The following is a 14,232-nucleotide window of genomic DNA, read 5'->3' as shown; positions in this document are numbered from 1 at the left end:
GCGACAAAGATTCTCACCTGGGAACGAGGTTGCGTTTCCACTTTAAAGACTCACCTGTAAAAACTTCATATGAAATTACTTATTAGTTGTACACCTATTTATGAATAAATTCTTAAGGCAAAATTTTGTATGTCGCTACATCTATTCTTTTCTCAAACTCATCAATTATTCGACGGGCAATTCTTGCAAGGACAAACAGCAGTGAGGGAAAGCCGGATCCTGTTAAATATCACGATTAGCAATACAAAAAAATACTTAAAATTGAAGGCAAGGCTGATCGGACAGCTAAGGTTTGATAATTTACAAATGTATTTGCCTAATATTTCGACTAAACAAAACTAGTCTTCATCAGGGCCTAGAAAAGCATAGCTTAATCAATTATTCATGAAGTCAAAAGCCAATAAATGACGACCATTTGGATCAGGTGGATGGATCTTGATACCTAATGAAACACTAGATAAAACACCAACCAGGTGTGCCGAGCAAGATATGTAATTATAAACATTGTAAACAGTTATTGGATGAGGTTTTTGTGATATCCGGAATAACTTGTCATGGTCGAGGTAAGTGTTATCCGAAGGCCGAGGCTGATACCGTGGACTGCTTGCAGTCCGCCTTTTCTCTAATAATTGTTTTATTATACATTGTTTTGAAATAAATAAAAACAAAATTAATACACCGTCGCACTGAACCAATTGCCTCAGAATGGGGAAATCGCGTTTCCGAGGACTTGAAAGGGGAGTCGCGGCCCCCTTTCATCGAACCCCCTCCGCTATTTCTGCTAAAAACCTGGATCCGCCAGAGACGCACTAACCATTGTTCTTTTTATCTCAATTTACGCTCTTATTTTGAAACAGTACAACTGGTCCAAATTGATTCAATGTTCTTCTTTTGTTGTCGAAACGTATCATCAAAGGCATTTCTTGATCGCCAAACGGCCACAAAAACAGTAAAAACAAAACCGGTCAAGTTTCCCAGGGGTTGGGGGGACTCTGCATATGAAAGGGGTCGGGATGCTCGTCGTCTCGCTTAGGGGTGTAAATTTCGGATTTTGGTCTCATTTAGGGTGTTCTGGGCAAAACGCCATCATATCTAGCTGTGAAGGTCTCGCTTAGGCCATGCACGTGAAAAATATAAAAAATATATACATTGTCTGTGTTTTAATATGGTCTTTTTTAGGGGTCAAAAAAAGCTTGGGCCACGCCCAGATCGGTCTCCTTTAGGGGTTTAATTCAAAATTTCCGACGAGCATCCCCACCCCTTTCATATGCGGAGTCCCCCCCCCCGGGCCAAGTTTGTCTCTTTGACGAGGTCATTGCCGGCACCATAGGATATAGACAAAACTCATAAGGGCCACCCGAGTTTGCAGGCCGCTATGAGCCACTCGCGACAAAATTATAACAAGGCGATACGGGATGAGATTTCTCGTGAAGAACTTATAAGCCAAGAAAGCAGAGTCAGTATTTATTTATAATGTACATATTTATTCGTCGCAGAAATGAATATTAATTTCAAGTACAGGCAAATTTCATTTCCTGCAACTGTAGTCTGCTACACAGCCGTTCATTTGTGTCTTCATACGGCGCAAGCAGACTACCTGCAAGGCGCGCAAATTTCTCGGGAACAGGCCGGTGAAGCTCCATCGATATAAGAGTCATAAAATCCTGATTATGATCACTTTCTGAAGTTGTCCTTCTTTCATGTCAAAAGTGAAATTTTTGTTTTAACTTTTCCATTCTTGCAAATTAAACTAGCCCACGTTTTCCTATTAACAGGGTAGCGGCAAAGGCACCAGTAGGATGACAACGGTTGACGCAAAACTGAAGAATACGATGAGGACAAGATGTCGCGGATATTTGTGAGTACAATCTCGGCGATTTTTGTGGATAGGACTCACTGATCATTGTCAGTTAGGTTATTCATCTGAAACTTCAAGCTGTGGCAAGAACCTTTCATTCCCGGAAGTGTCAATTTCTACAAAGGAAAGAAAAAAAAGTTGTCAGATATAAAAAAAGGTCTATCATTTGGGATAAAATTTGAATTAGAGTCAAAATGAAAAGTGCTTGAAAGCTCACGCAGGACCTAGACTGAGAGCAGTCTCTCTTTTGCGCGAAAATCTGTGAGCTAGTGCGATATGCGATATATTATGCGGGGAAGCCACGAGCAGCGAGGTTGTGCGGACGCCACCAAAACTCGCTGCTAGCGGCTCCGCCGCGTGCATCTAGTACTCGATCATATCACAAATATATCACAATCGCTCACAGATTTTCGAGCAAAGGAAACGGATGAACCTGCCTCGTACCCAGACGTGTCTCTCTCTCTTGATGAAAATGTGCGCGCAACCGTCTCTGCCCTTCCCATGGTCCCTTGCGGTTCATCACCAGTCACTCGCGTTTCGCGCTCGCCTCTACGATGAGAAAAACGAAGCGCCTGAGGAGGAGGCTGTAGATGAACAGTTTGATCTGCATGCAACTAAATGCCTCTGTATTTCCGCTAATCATATCCATCATTTCTACCTGCGGGAATTAACCCAGACCTGAACCCACCTTCATCATCATAATCCACTCCTTCTAGATGGTCTCTGAGAGGAAGAGTTGCTGAAGCATCGATCGCCTCGCCTTCTGTAGTACGACATTTGTACCTACGAACAAGGAAGATGATCGTAATCACGATTATGACAAGGAGGATACCACCGCCGGCGGCACCGATTGTCCAGTATGGAAACCTCTTGTTTTTCTGAAGCAGTGGTAAGGGATTTGACGGTGAAGCGGGCGTAGACTCGGAGGGTCCTGAAGACGCTGATTGCGATGAGTTAGTTGGCACCTCTTGTGGGGATGTGGAAAAAGATGACGCCTCTGAAGATAGTGGTGGCTTGTCACGAGATGTAGTAGCAGTTGCAGATGAAGAAATTAACTGGGAATGACCCGAAGATGGTGATCGCTGTGTAGAAGATATCGTCAACGAAGTTGACGGTCGTTTGGTAACTGTAGATTGAGATGTTCTTGGGTTAGTGGTTACCGGTTGGGAGACTGTTGATAAAGATGATACTGATGACGATTGTCGTGGCTTGGTCGAAGATTTTGGTTCAGTAATGGGAGCATGCGACGATGAAGCCTCTGAGGAAGTTGACAGTGGTCGTTTGGAGGGAGGAATTAATTCTGTCAGGTAAATAATAGTTCAACATTGAGGAATTTCGTTATGGAAATCACGACCCTTTTCCAACCAAGTAAGCCCGCAATTACAGTGAAACCTGGTAAATATCACTACCGTTGGACCTTAAAAATTTGTTCGTATCATCACGTTGGTCGAATGTAAATTCAATGGTTACGTTACTAGTCATCTTTTTAGCGTCATGTTATATAGAATCAATTCAGCTGTCAATTTTCCAAACTAAAATGTTTCCCGGGCGCTCAATTACATACCGTAGATAGACAGCCTAGTCCCTAGGCGTTCCTCAGGGCCCAGTTGTTCGAACGCCGGTTAGCGCTAACCCGGGGTTAAATTTTAACCCGGGTTTCTTTTTCTTTTTATGAAAGGCGCTCTCTTGAATGATTTTCTCTGTTCTTTTTAGAGTATCCAATCATCAAATTGAAGGCAAAGAGAATTAAACTGAATCTAATTTTTAATCTCTCATATCTGAGTTCAAATTTCGCACTAACCCTGGGTTATCTTAACTCAGCTTCGAATAACCCGGCCCTAGACTCTACTATGACTGTGACGTCACCGAGAGACCCTGCTCTTTCCCAGACTTCGCGCGGACAAAGGGGCAAGGGAGAACGCCCAAGGGCTAGGCTGATAGATCGAAGATTTTCAGCAGAAATGTCACCGTCTGTCCTTTCTAAAAGGTTAACCGCGTTTTCAGCAGGATTTCAATCGTCTTTTTGCGCAGTTGAACTTCGGAGAACCTAGGAACTACAGGAAGTTGTCATTGGTTGTAATACCTGGCTGCTGGTGTTATAGTCGAGGCGCAAAAATAAGGGAAAAACTAGACCGAGATGTAGATACGAGATATCATGTGTAACGATCCATCCTATATACAATAGCGCTTCTCTAACGACCGCTGTGATCTAGTGCATATAATCTTCAAATTATAATACAACTGAACGTGTAATGAATACACGTACCATAGCTTAGAATTTTTATATCTGCTGTTAAACTTTTATGCCCTTGTATTCCATGTGAAACAGCAAACATGTATTTAATAGAGCTTTTCAAATGGCCAATAATAAAGCTTGTGGAGGAGGTACGATCAAAAGGCCAGCGTCTTACTCCTTCTGGATAGTTCCCACGGAAAATGTAGAACATCTGGATGAATGAAATGGTACAAATAGTTGTTTTAGTAATTAAGCAAAAGCGGCGAATCCTGATGGCTGTCCTGCTGAGAATAATGATAAAGCTTTGATGTTGTTGGCAGAATACCGACATAACAAAACTATCCAGTGTAAAAGTCTGAACATAAAAATTTGCTCGCCGACATTTTATATTTATCACGGTACCGTGTTTTTGGACCACCCCATATAAGGCTGCATCATTTATTATGTATACTGCAAGCGTGGCGGGGGGGGGGGGGGGGTTGTGGAGGAATTTCATATCAGGGCTATGTGGCAGCTTATAGATCCAATAATAAAATGCAGTTATCCCTAGATAGGTAAGGGAACTAAGGTTAGCAAAGAACAAGCCCAAGTGAAAAGAAGCCAAACAAAGAAAAAGCCAGGAGATGAAAAGCTATACGACCGGCCCCGGTTGTTCAAACGTTGGATAGCGCTATCCAGCGGATAAATCACTATCCAGCGGATAGCGTAATTGATTTCCGTAATACTTATCGGCTGGATAGTGATTTATCCGGTGGATAGCGCTATCCAACGTTTGAACAACCGGGGCCTGGTGCTAAAAGATATTGAGCTGGTTGGTTACTGCACAAAGTAAAGGACATTGCAGTTTAGTGCATCACAGTAATAAAGACATCCTTCATTGAACTAGAAAATGAGAAAATTTACTTGTGAAGTGGTTTATCAATTGCTTTAGAAAAAATTGGCATCCCTTCTTCCTACCTTCAGAAATTTTTACAACCCCCCCTTTTCCCTCCTGTGGTATACATAATGAATGCAGCCTAAAGGGAACCCAGATTCCGGAGTCCGTGACATTTTTGCTTGCAGAATCTGGAATCAGGAAATTTTTGCTTGTGGAATCTGGAATCCTGGGCTTTAGAATCTGAAAGTCAGCTGAAGGAGTCCGGAATCCCACTAATTCCCTTTTAATATATACCTGGTTTTTTGAAAACCGGGCTACTAAAAAATGTCAGTCTCTCACACTGATTGTTAATTTGATGGCCCTTGTTACTTGAAAAGTAAAATCTCACCTCAAAAAGAAATTATTGAATACATGAGCTTCCATTTGATAGAATCATCTGTCTTGAAAGTAACAAAAGTGAAGTTTTCCTCATTAATCTGGAAAATAAGGCATTTTAAGAAGCAATTTTTAGTGTCGGTGTCACCGATTGCAAAGCCAATTCCCCAGTTCACCCCATTTTTAATTGAAGCTGGTCTCCCAAAAACAATCTAAGCCAACACTGCTCAACAATACCAAGTCCTGAAACCAGCAGTTCAACTGCTTGCTGACTAGGAACATTATCAACAGGGTGGGTCATTGCTTGCATGCAAACAGCACAAACAAACTGCATAAGAGTGCAAAAACACATCAAACTTTACAACAACCCCACTCCCCTGGAATTTAACCAGGCTACCCCAAATGCATACCAGACGATAGCCCCGTGTCTGTGCAACAACATGGCACCCAGCCAGACACAACCCCCCCCTTAATTTGAGTGAGACATTGACCTTTGAAAGACAGGGGTAGCCCCGGTACAAAAACTCAGCGAATCCGCCCTCTAGCACAAAGCATAAACTTTACAACAACCCCACCCCCCTGGAATTTAACCAGGCTACCCCAAATGCATACCAGATGATAGCCCTGTGTCTGTGCAACAACATGACACCCAGCCAGACACAACCCCCCCTTAATTTGAGGGAGACATTGAGCTTTGAAAGACAGGGGTAAGCCCAGGTACAAAAACCCAGCGAATCTGCACTCTAGCACAAAGTATAGTCTTTACAACAACCCCACCCCCCTGGAATTTAACCAGGCTACTCCAAATGCATACCAGATGATAGCCCTGTGTCTTTGCAACAACATGACACCCAGCCAGACACAACCCCCCCTTAATTTGAGGGAGACATTGAGCTTTGAAAGACAGGGGTAGCCCCGGTACAAAAACTCAGCGAATCCGCCCTCTAGCACAAAGCATAGTCTTTACAACAACCCCACCCCCCTGGAATTTAACCAGGCTACCCCAAATGCATACCAGATGATAGCCCTGTGTCTTTGCAACAACATGACACCCAGCCAGACACAACCCCCCCATAATTTGAGGGAGACATTGGGCTTTGAAGGACAGGGGTAAGCCCAGGTACAAAAACCCAGCGAATCTGCACTCTAGCACAAAGCATAGTCTTTACAACAACCCCACCCCCCTGGAATTTAACCAGGCTACCCCAAATGCATACCAGATGATAGCCCTGTGTCTGTGCAACAACATGACACTTAGTTTGACGGAAGCCCCCCTCAAAAAATATTATCTGGGCCAACGGGGGCAACAGCCCGTCCCTACGGGACGGACTGTTGCCCCCCTCGTGCAAATTTCCTGGAATTTGCACTGATTTCTGTCACTTCCAGGAAGTTATTTGAAGCCCATGGTTAAGAGGTGAGGGTGGTTAGTCCTGAAGAGCGAGATTGTTATTTTTACACTAAAAGTATCAGGGCTTTAAGCAAATTAAGTTTTAAAAGATTGCCTGCAATGTGCTGGACTTGACTTAAGATTTCAGGCAACCCGGTTTTCAAAACTCCAGGTAGATATCTCCAATTATTGACCTTTCTGCATCTTAACTGTCAATTCCTACTAACATTTTTATTTTTTACAGTGAAAGAGGCATTTGGATGGTGAATCCCTGGAGATAATATATGGGGCGATTTGAGAGAAAACAGTCCCTGGTGTCAGTTTATTTTAAAAAAACCCTTACAAGTGAAATTTACATGTTTACTATTGTTTTAGCTCTGAAAACAACGGCTACACTGGTAAATTACACTTGTAAAACTTTCATTAAATTGAACCCTGCGTAACTTTTTAGTATTTTTTCTGCTGTTCTTTGTTAATTTTCAGTTTGTTTCAAGTATGGCAATTTTAGTCATGAATAAGACGAGTAGATAAGCTCTCGTGAACTGCTGTACCATCATAAGACGATTATGCTGAAGAATGTTTTTTATGTAACTAATCTAACTCTTGCAATCAATGTTTACTCACCATTTGGTCTGATCTGGAAACTTTTGGTCGCAGCCAAGTCAGTTTTATCACTGTGTTATTCAGTGGAGTTGCAACAACATTCCAAGGGGCATCAACTTTCAAAATCAAAAACAGTTAGGGATATAAGTCTGACTAACACTGGTTAGTAGTATGACACGGATGTTTCTCGTATTTTTTGTCAAGCAAAAAAAGTTAGACATTCCTGGACCTAAAAATAACTAAAAAAACACGTCAAACAGGTTAAACCACATAAAAATAGCACGTGACATTATCTTCATGAAATTCCACCGTAATTCATTCATGCGAAAAAGGAAAAAAAGCTATTACGTTATCTAACCACAATTAAGGGTATAAAACGTCACTACTATACTACTCTGGTTAACGAAATAAGATATTATTCTTGCCTTGCCGACAAGAATTATTTCAAGGACCTTTTCTCAAATTATGGTAGAAGCTCATCATAATTTATATTTTAGACTTTTAGCTTCATATAATGGGTGTGTTTTTTTTCTGCTAAACTGTCTTTTAAGACATTAAAATAACCATTCAATGTTTTTTGCCTGAAGGAAAGACACTCGTAACAATAAATTGCTATTTGGTTTGTCTAGGAAAAGGTAAATTTTAGCGGAGGAAGTGCAGTTAGCACTTCAGTCGAATATATATTGAGAAAATAGGGCATAACAGATTAACAACAACAACATATGCTTTATTTGCATGACTATATGTAGTTACAGTATTGCAAAAGCTCTATTTAGATAAAGTTACAATTTATACTAATGATAATACAATGCAATAATTACAATGGTCAATCAAAGTGTCATCATAATGATTTGATAAAAAAATGATTACGTAAATCATTAAATAATGAAAAAAATTTCAACAAATGTGAATTTACAGAAAAATTCTGTGAATTCATCAATTAAATTATTAATTCTGTGCAAGATAGCTCAATAAAATCGACAAAATTCGGTTGGATTTGATTGTAGAATTTTTCCCTTGGGATCGAATACTTTCAACAATGCAAGAGAAAATTAAATGAAATTCGTCTTCAATAATACCAGAGTTACAAACAGGGCAGAATCTATTGTTGTGGGGCGTTTGATTATATCTTCCAGTTTCAACCATGAGTTTGTGGTTACTTATACGAATTTGGCAGGAGACAACCAGTTGGTTATTTACACAGGGCCCAGTTGTTCGAACGACGATTAGCGCCAACCCAGGGTTAAATTTTAACCTGGGTTTCTCTTTCTCTTGTTCAAAAGCAGTTTCCCGGATAATTTTCTCTATTCTTTTTAGAGCATCCAATCATCAAATTGCGGCCAAAAAGAATAAAACTGACTTTGCTTTTTAAGCTTCCATACCTAAACTCAAATTTGGCACTAACCCCAGGTTATCTTAACCCTGCTTTGAAGAACCCGGCCCAGCAGCGACTAAGAATACAGACAGTGCCTCTGGAATCTGAATAGAGCGTATAGTGTCATGTAACTGTACCTTTGCAATGTTATTGTACCATGGCGATGTTAGTGGTGTAATATTTCTCAATTTTAAGTCAGTTGTGTAAGATAGATCGAGGAAAACTGTATTAAATCAAGAGATCATAATAGGATCTCTTGATTAAATATGTTGATTGGGAAAAATGATCAGGGTAATTATACCTTACCGTACGTACAGTATCCATTCACGTCCATGAATTGACCTCTCGGACAGACACATGTCCTGTTCCAGTATTTCACTCCAACAGCTGTTGTGTTGTCAGGACATTCACAGCGAAAAAGGTGGACGCTTGGGTCAGGAAAGCAGAAATGTGAACAATATTTCCGTGTCGTGCATGCATCGCTTCCCACAAAATCTGTTGTAAAAAACACTTAACTGAGCAGTATTCTATGAAAATAGCCAAATCCTAAGCCAGGAACTTAAAAACACTCACTAGTTTTCAAAATCGCAAAAGTCTAAGCTAATAACTTCAAGAAAAAAACCTAAACCTAACACAGTCGAGTTGAAAAACGTCAGTTCCTTCTGCTTAGAGTAATAAAAAAATCTTTGGACACTTCCCCACATCCCTGAATAATTTTTGAAACCAAAAAAAAATGTGTGAAAGGTATTTACCTTTCTGTATGTCCCAGTGTACCAGCTTGAGACTTATTATGTTTCCAGTTCCAACATTTTTCCTTATAATGGAGATAGTCTTTAGGGGATGGCCAACTGTTTTATTTGCTCTTTTAATTGAGTTTTCTGTCACGTCGATCCAGTAGACGTACTCCTCAGAAACTGCTAATGACTTTGATTTCAAAAGGCCTTCGACAACAATTGTCCGGCCATGCTAAGAAAAATTTTTTCACCAAGTCAACTCAAAATCAGGAAATTGTGACATAATAATAATAATAATAATAATAATAATAATAATAATAATAATAATAATAATAATAATAATAATAATAATAATAATAATAATGAACGTTTATTCAACCTTTTTGCAGCATAAACTGAATTACAAGGCGGGTCATTAATCAGACATACAAATACTTCGGAATTATGACACGTAGATATAACTGTTATTGTTAAGACTTATCACATTTCGGTATTTTAAACGTGATTCTGGTATTTGATGGTGCCAAAATTTCCAAATCTGTTAGTTCTTGAGGAGGCAGGCACAGAAACAGTTTCTCCTGTTCTAAGGGCATACGGTCTTGTGTGTGCAACTCGCGGCACTAAGCTTCGTAGCAGGTCGGAAGAAGAGTAACTTGGCTTGAGAGATGTTATGCACGCATCCTCCCTCCTCTGGCGCAGCAGAATTAAGCCTAATTTCTTGAGCGCGTCCTCATAGCACAGAGAAGGAAAAACAATTTTTAGAGTCCTTTTTTGTATTGATTCAATTTGATCACTTAAGTATTGCGTGAGGCCAGCCCAAGCGGGACTGTACAGCCCCCAAAATGATCCCGACCCCGAAATGATCCCCAAATCGACCCCGAAATGATCCCCAATTAATTCTTGGAATGGAACTTGTATTCCGTCACGGAATTATTACAAATCTGTTGCAGCTTTTACGTTCTTAAATCGCGTTTAACATTTCGCTACAAATTGAAAACGTTAAAGTCAAAAACAGTATTTTTCCGTCTTCCCTTCCCACGAGACCCCGCGCGCGCCTCAACGTAATCCCCAATCGTCTCAGCTCTCACGAGTCTGAGTCAAGAAGACTTTATTTAGCAGCGACTGGTCAAACAAAGTGAAATAGAGTTTAGTTGCGATATTTCGACTGGCCAATACCAGTCTTCATCAGGTTCATTGTGATATCACGAATTCACAGAAATATATATGAAGTAAAATTATGATCGGAAATTACATAATATGACGTGGTATGGTGGCTACTTTAAAAGACAAGATAACAAAAAAATAAAAGATATACTCTATATATAGTTACAGTTCATCACGTTTATTGATGCGCAGAGGCTCAATTGTCTTAGCTTTATGGATAAGGTGGGCTTCACGTGCTTTCCTGAAAGAATCACGCCCATTTAAAGTTTTTCAATAGGAATCAAAAGCATATGATTGTCGGTTACTGGTTAGAAAGTGTTCTGAAACTGCAGTATGGATGTAATTACCAGTAGGGTTGAGTATAGGTCGTCTGTTTTCATTAATGCACCTATCAATGTAAATCCCGTGGGGGGGAGTGCGGGCAAGGGGAGGGGATTTGATGCCTGGGACTATCCCCGCTGTCGGGCTTTTGATTGTGTGAAGCGACCCCGGGGTCGGGACATTTGACTTTGACCGACAGAAGCGTGGTATCAATTCAGAAGCAGTTACCAAGTCCGTCCCTCGAGACTTCCTGAAAGTCACGTTGTTGGAGAAAGGTATGAAGTTTTCATTTGTTTTAATCGCCATAATCCGATACTTTAAACTGTCATCTAAACAGATAATGTCTATTTTGAGGAAGTTTTTATCTTCAAGTTCCCATCTGATTGTAAAACTCGATTGAAATCGAATTCCACCATGAAAGTCAGAGGATTTTTTATGGGTCACTGCTCCGACCTGTTCCGACATGTTGAGCATATGTTATAAAGCATTTTACGTTTTATTAATATTATATAGCACGGTCAATCTTCCTGGAGTGATTTTGTTGTTCAAGATAAGAGATGCTAGTGGAGAGAGAAAATACTTAATTACAGCGAGTAATTTAATGGAGCTTCCGTTAACCGTAAATAAAAGTAGTAATAACGTGTTTGAAATGTTCTTTTATTCGTTTTATATAGTATTATAGCATTGTTTGTGTAAATTTTTTCCCCTGGGGTGGGGGCTTTTTTGACACTTTTGATTGACCTTTCGTTTCCCACCCTGGGGAATTTGATCGAAAATTTTTAAAATTTGTCAAATCCCCACCCCTTGCCCGCACTCCCCCCCCCCCCCCCCACGGGGTTTACATTGATAGGTGCATAAAACGGTCTTTGAGGCGACGTTTAGTTTCTCCAATATATTGTAGATTACACAGGCGACATTGAATCAAATAGATAACATTAAAAGTTTCACAAGTGATATGAGATTTGATGTGGTGGGTCTCACCTGTAGAATGAAAAGTGTAATCGCGGCTACGACAAAACCTTTCTTAAGATCCAAATACAACGAGCTTCCGACATTCTTCGCACTGACGCACTTACAAAAAACCAAACCCAAGACTCAGACTGAAACCTGGTAAAGTCTTCTTGACTGTAACGTTTTCAATTTGACTTATTTTGATTGATCACGATCTTTTTGGATCCCACGTTGAGCAAGATTGATCGCACACGGTATTTGCAGTGTTCTTTTTTTACCTTAATTAAACATTTCGCTACAGGTTATGTGACTTTTTAGCGCTTTTGTCATCTAATCGCCTTTATGTATACTTTTGCATCCTCGACATCATTTTAAGATTTTAAAAAGTGGGTGTTAAAACACCATTTTTAAAATTCAATATCCAAGGCAGGCAGTTTTAACATCATTTTTAGAATTTAATATCTCTATAACCGAGGCTATAATCACCTAAGTAATAATTTAAAAAAAGTGTAATGTTTCTTGATATTATCAGTTGCAGTGCATGGTGTTCCTAAAAATATACAAGACTTTTTGTTTTTTTTTTTTATAATAATAATATTTTCTGGCGTTTAATCCAGTTCAAAGTGTAATCCCAAATTAATGTCATGTGGGCAAGTGAAGATTATTAGTGAAGCTTATTAAGTTATAATGTTGTGCATTTTGCACGATCCATAGTTCTAGGATATCATTCCATTCCTAAAATTAAATGGGGATCATTTCGGGCTCGACGTGAAGAGGAATGGGGATCATTTAGGGGTCGGTATCATTTCGGGGTCGATTTGGGGATCATGTCAGGGTTGGGGATCATTTCGGAGTCGGGATCATTTCGGAGGCTGTACAGGACTCGCATACTCTAAAACAATTCAATTCAATTCAATTTTATTATTCACACTTTATGAAATATTTACATGATATATAGTAAGGTAGGAATACACGAATAAAGTAGAAGAAGAAGGAAAAGAAAGAAAATTAATGGTAATGTAATTGTAATTGTATTTTGTTTACCCACGGATCACTAAGGAGTTCATAAGAACTCGTTGAAACGTGTCCGCGCGTTCCAGATCGAATTGGAATTTGAAAGTGTTAGTTTTTAAGGAGAGGGGAAAACCGGAGTACCCGGAGAAAAACCTCTCGGAGCAAGGGAGAGAACCAACAACAAACTCAACCCACATATGGCGTCGACGCCAGGATTCAAACCCGGGCCACATTGGTGAGAGGCGAGTGCTCTCACCACTGCGCCTGGGTAGAAGTGTGCGGTGGTCAGAGGAGCTTAGCTTTCGAGCTAATCACCGCTGTATTATGATTGGAAATACATAATAAACGTGCGCTTGGTGCCATGGCAACTATGGACCATTCTACCAGCAGTCAGGTTATGTGAGACAGTCATATTACAATTGTTACCTAGAGTTAACTAGAATTCCCTTATATGCTTTTTTGAACTTATGGTAGCTAAGTGTTTTTATCTCAGTAGGGATCTCTTCCCAAGTCTTGGTTACGGCAAACTATGAGTTGAGGGAGTAAAGCATCAGGTTTTATAGTTGAGTGAATTGTAGATCCCAAATTTGGACCAATATTTATAAAGTACTCATTGAACTGCTTGACAATGTCATGTTTGTCGGTGCAGACCTGATGATACTACAATAGACAAGAATAAGCGGCCTATCAGTTAGTCCGCACTTCTTAAGGGCGCGTATTGCATATAACCGCTTACTCTCTTTCTTTACAATATGGGTGACATGCTCGTTCCATGTTAAGGTTTTCGACAAGTGAACCCCTAACAGCTTGTAACAAGAAACCTTTTCTATCAGAGATCTACCAACCAGTAGAGGGGCTGGCGGAAACGGGCAATACTGCAAAAAACTAATGCACATTTCCTTGCATTTTTTACCGTTAAGAACCATTCCCCTAGAGTGAGCAAACGAGTAAATATCCCAAACAGTAAAATTCAAATATGAAAGAGAGAGCCTGGGAAAAAATTCCATGACTGTGGCGTCATCTACATATTTAACTCTATTTGTACAGTTAGAGACCATTCTGTTCAAAAGAATACAAAACAGAAGAGGAGCCACTTTAGTTCCTTGAGGAATTCCGCCATTCAGCCATATGGGTGGGGACAGAGCCTCCCCCACCCTCACCCTCCGGTTTCTGTTCGTGAGAAAGGCAGCAATCCACCTCACTAAATGTGGGTCCACATCTAGGTTATCCAGTTCACGCAGCAGCACATTATGGTTAACGAGATCGAATCCTTTGGAGAAGTCAGAAAAAAACATTCTTAGATACATCTCACCACCATCAACCGACTTCAAAATTGT

The 14,232-nt window shown here is 40.2% G+C and overlaps 1 protein-coding gene and 1 long non-coding RNA gene across 2 annotated transcripts; both read right to left on the bottom strand.

The window, feature by feature from the left end:
• Positions 1–1,479: 1,479 nt before the first annotated feature.
• Positions 1,480–4,300, bottom strand: LOC140950763 (uncharacterized). Its single transcript, XM_073399996.1, has 3 exons — positions 4,125–4,300; positions 2,547–3,158; positions 1,480–1,974 (listed from the first exon to the last, which is right to left on the bottom strand). The coding sequence occupies exons 1-3, from the start codon at positions 4,192–4,194 to the stop codon at positions 1,916–1,918; spliced, it is 741 nt and encodes a 246-aa protein (XP_073256097.1). The 5' UTR covers positions 4,195–4,300; the 3' UTR covers positions 1,480–1,915.
• Positions 4,301–7,366: 3,066 nt separating this feature from the next.
• On the bottom strand, positions 7,367–9,568 carry LOC140950596 (uncharacterized). Its single transcript, XR_012167203.1, has 3 exons — positions 9,464–9,568; positions 9,018–9,206; positions 7,367–7,452 (listed from the first exon to the last, which is right to left on the bottom strand). It is a non-coding gene; the product is annotated as an uncharacterized lncRNA (long non-coding RNA).
• Between the last annotated feature and the right edge of the window lie 4,664 nt (positions 9,569–14,232).

Source organism: Porites lutea, chromosome 10 (genome assembly GCF_958299795.1).
Source record: "Porites lutea chromosome 10, jaPorLute2.1, whole genome shotgun sequence".
In the NCBI taxonomy this organism is placed as follows: domain Eukaryota; kingdom Metazoa; phylum Cnidaria; class Anthozoa; order Scleractinia; family Poritidae; genus Porites; species Porites lutea.
This window is presented reverse-complemented; position numbering and strand designations above follow the sequence as displayed.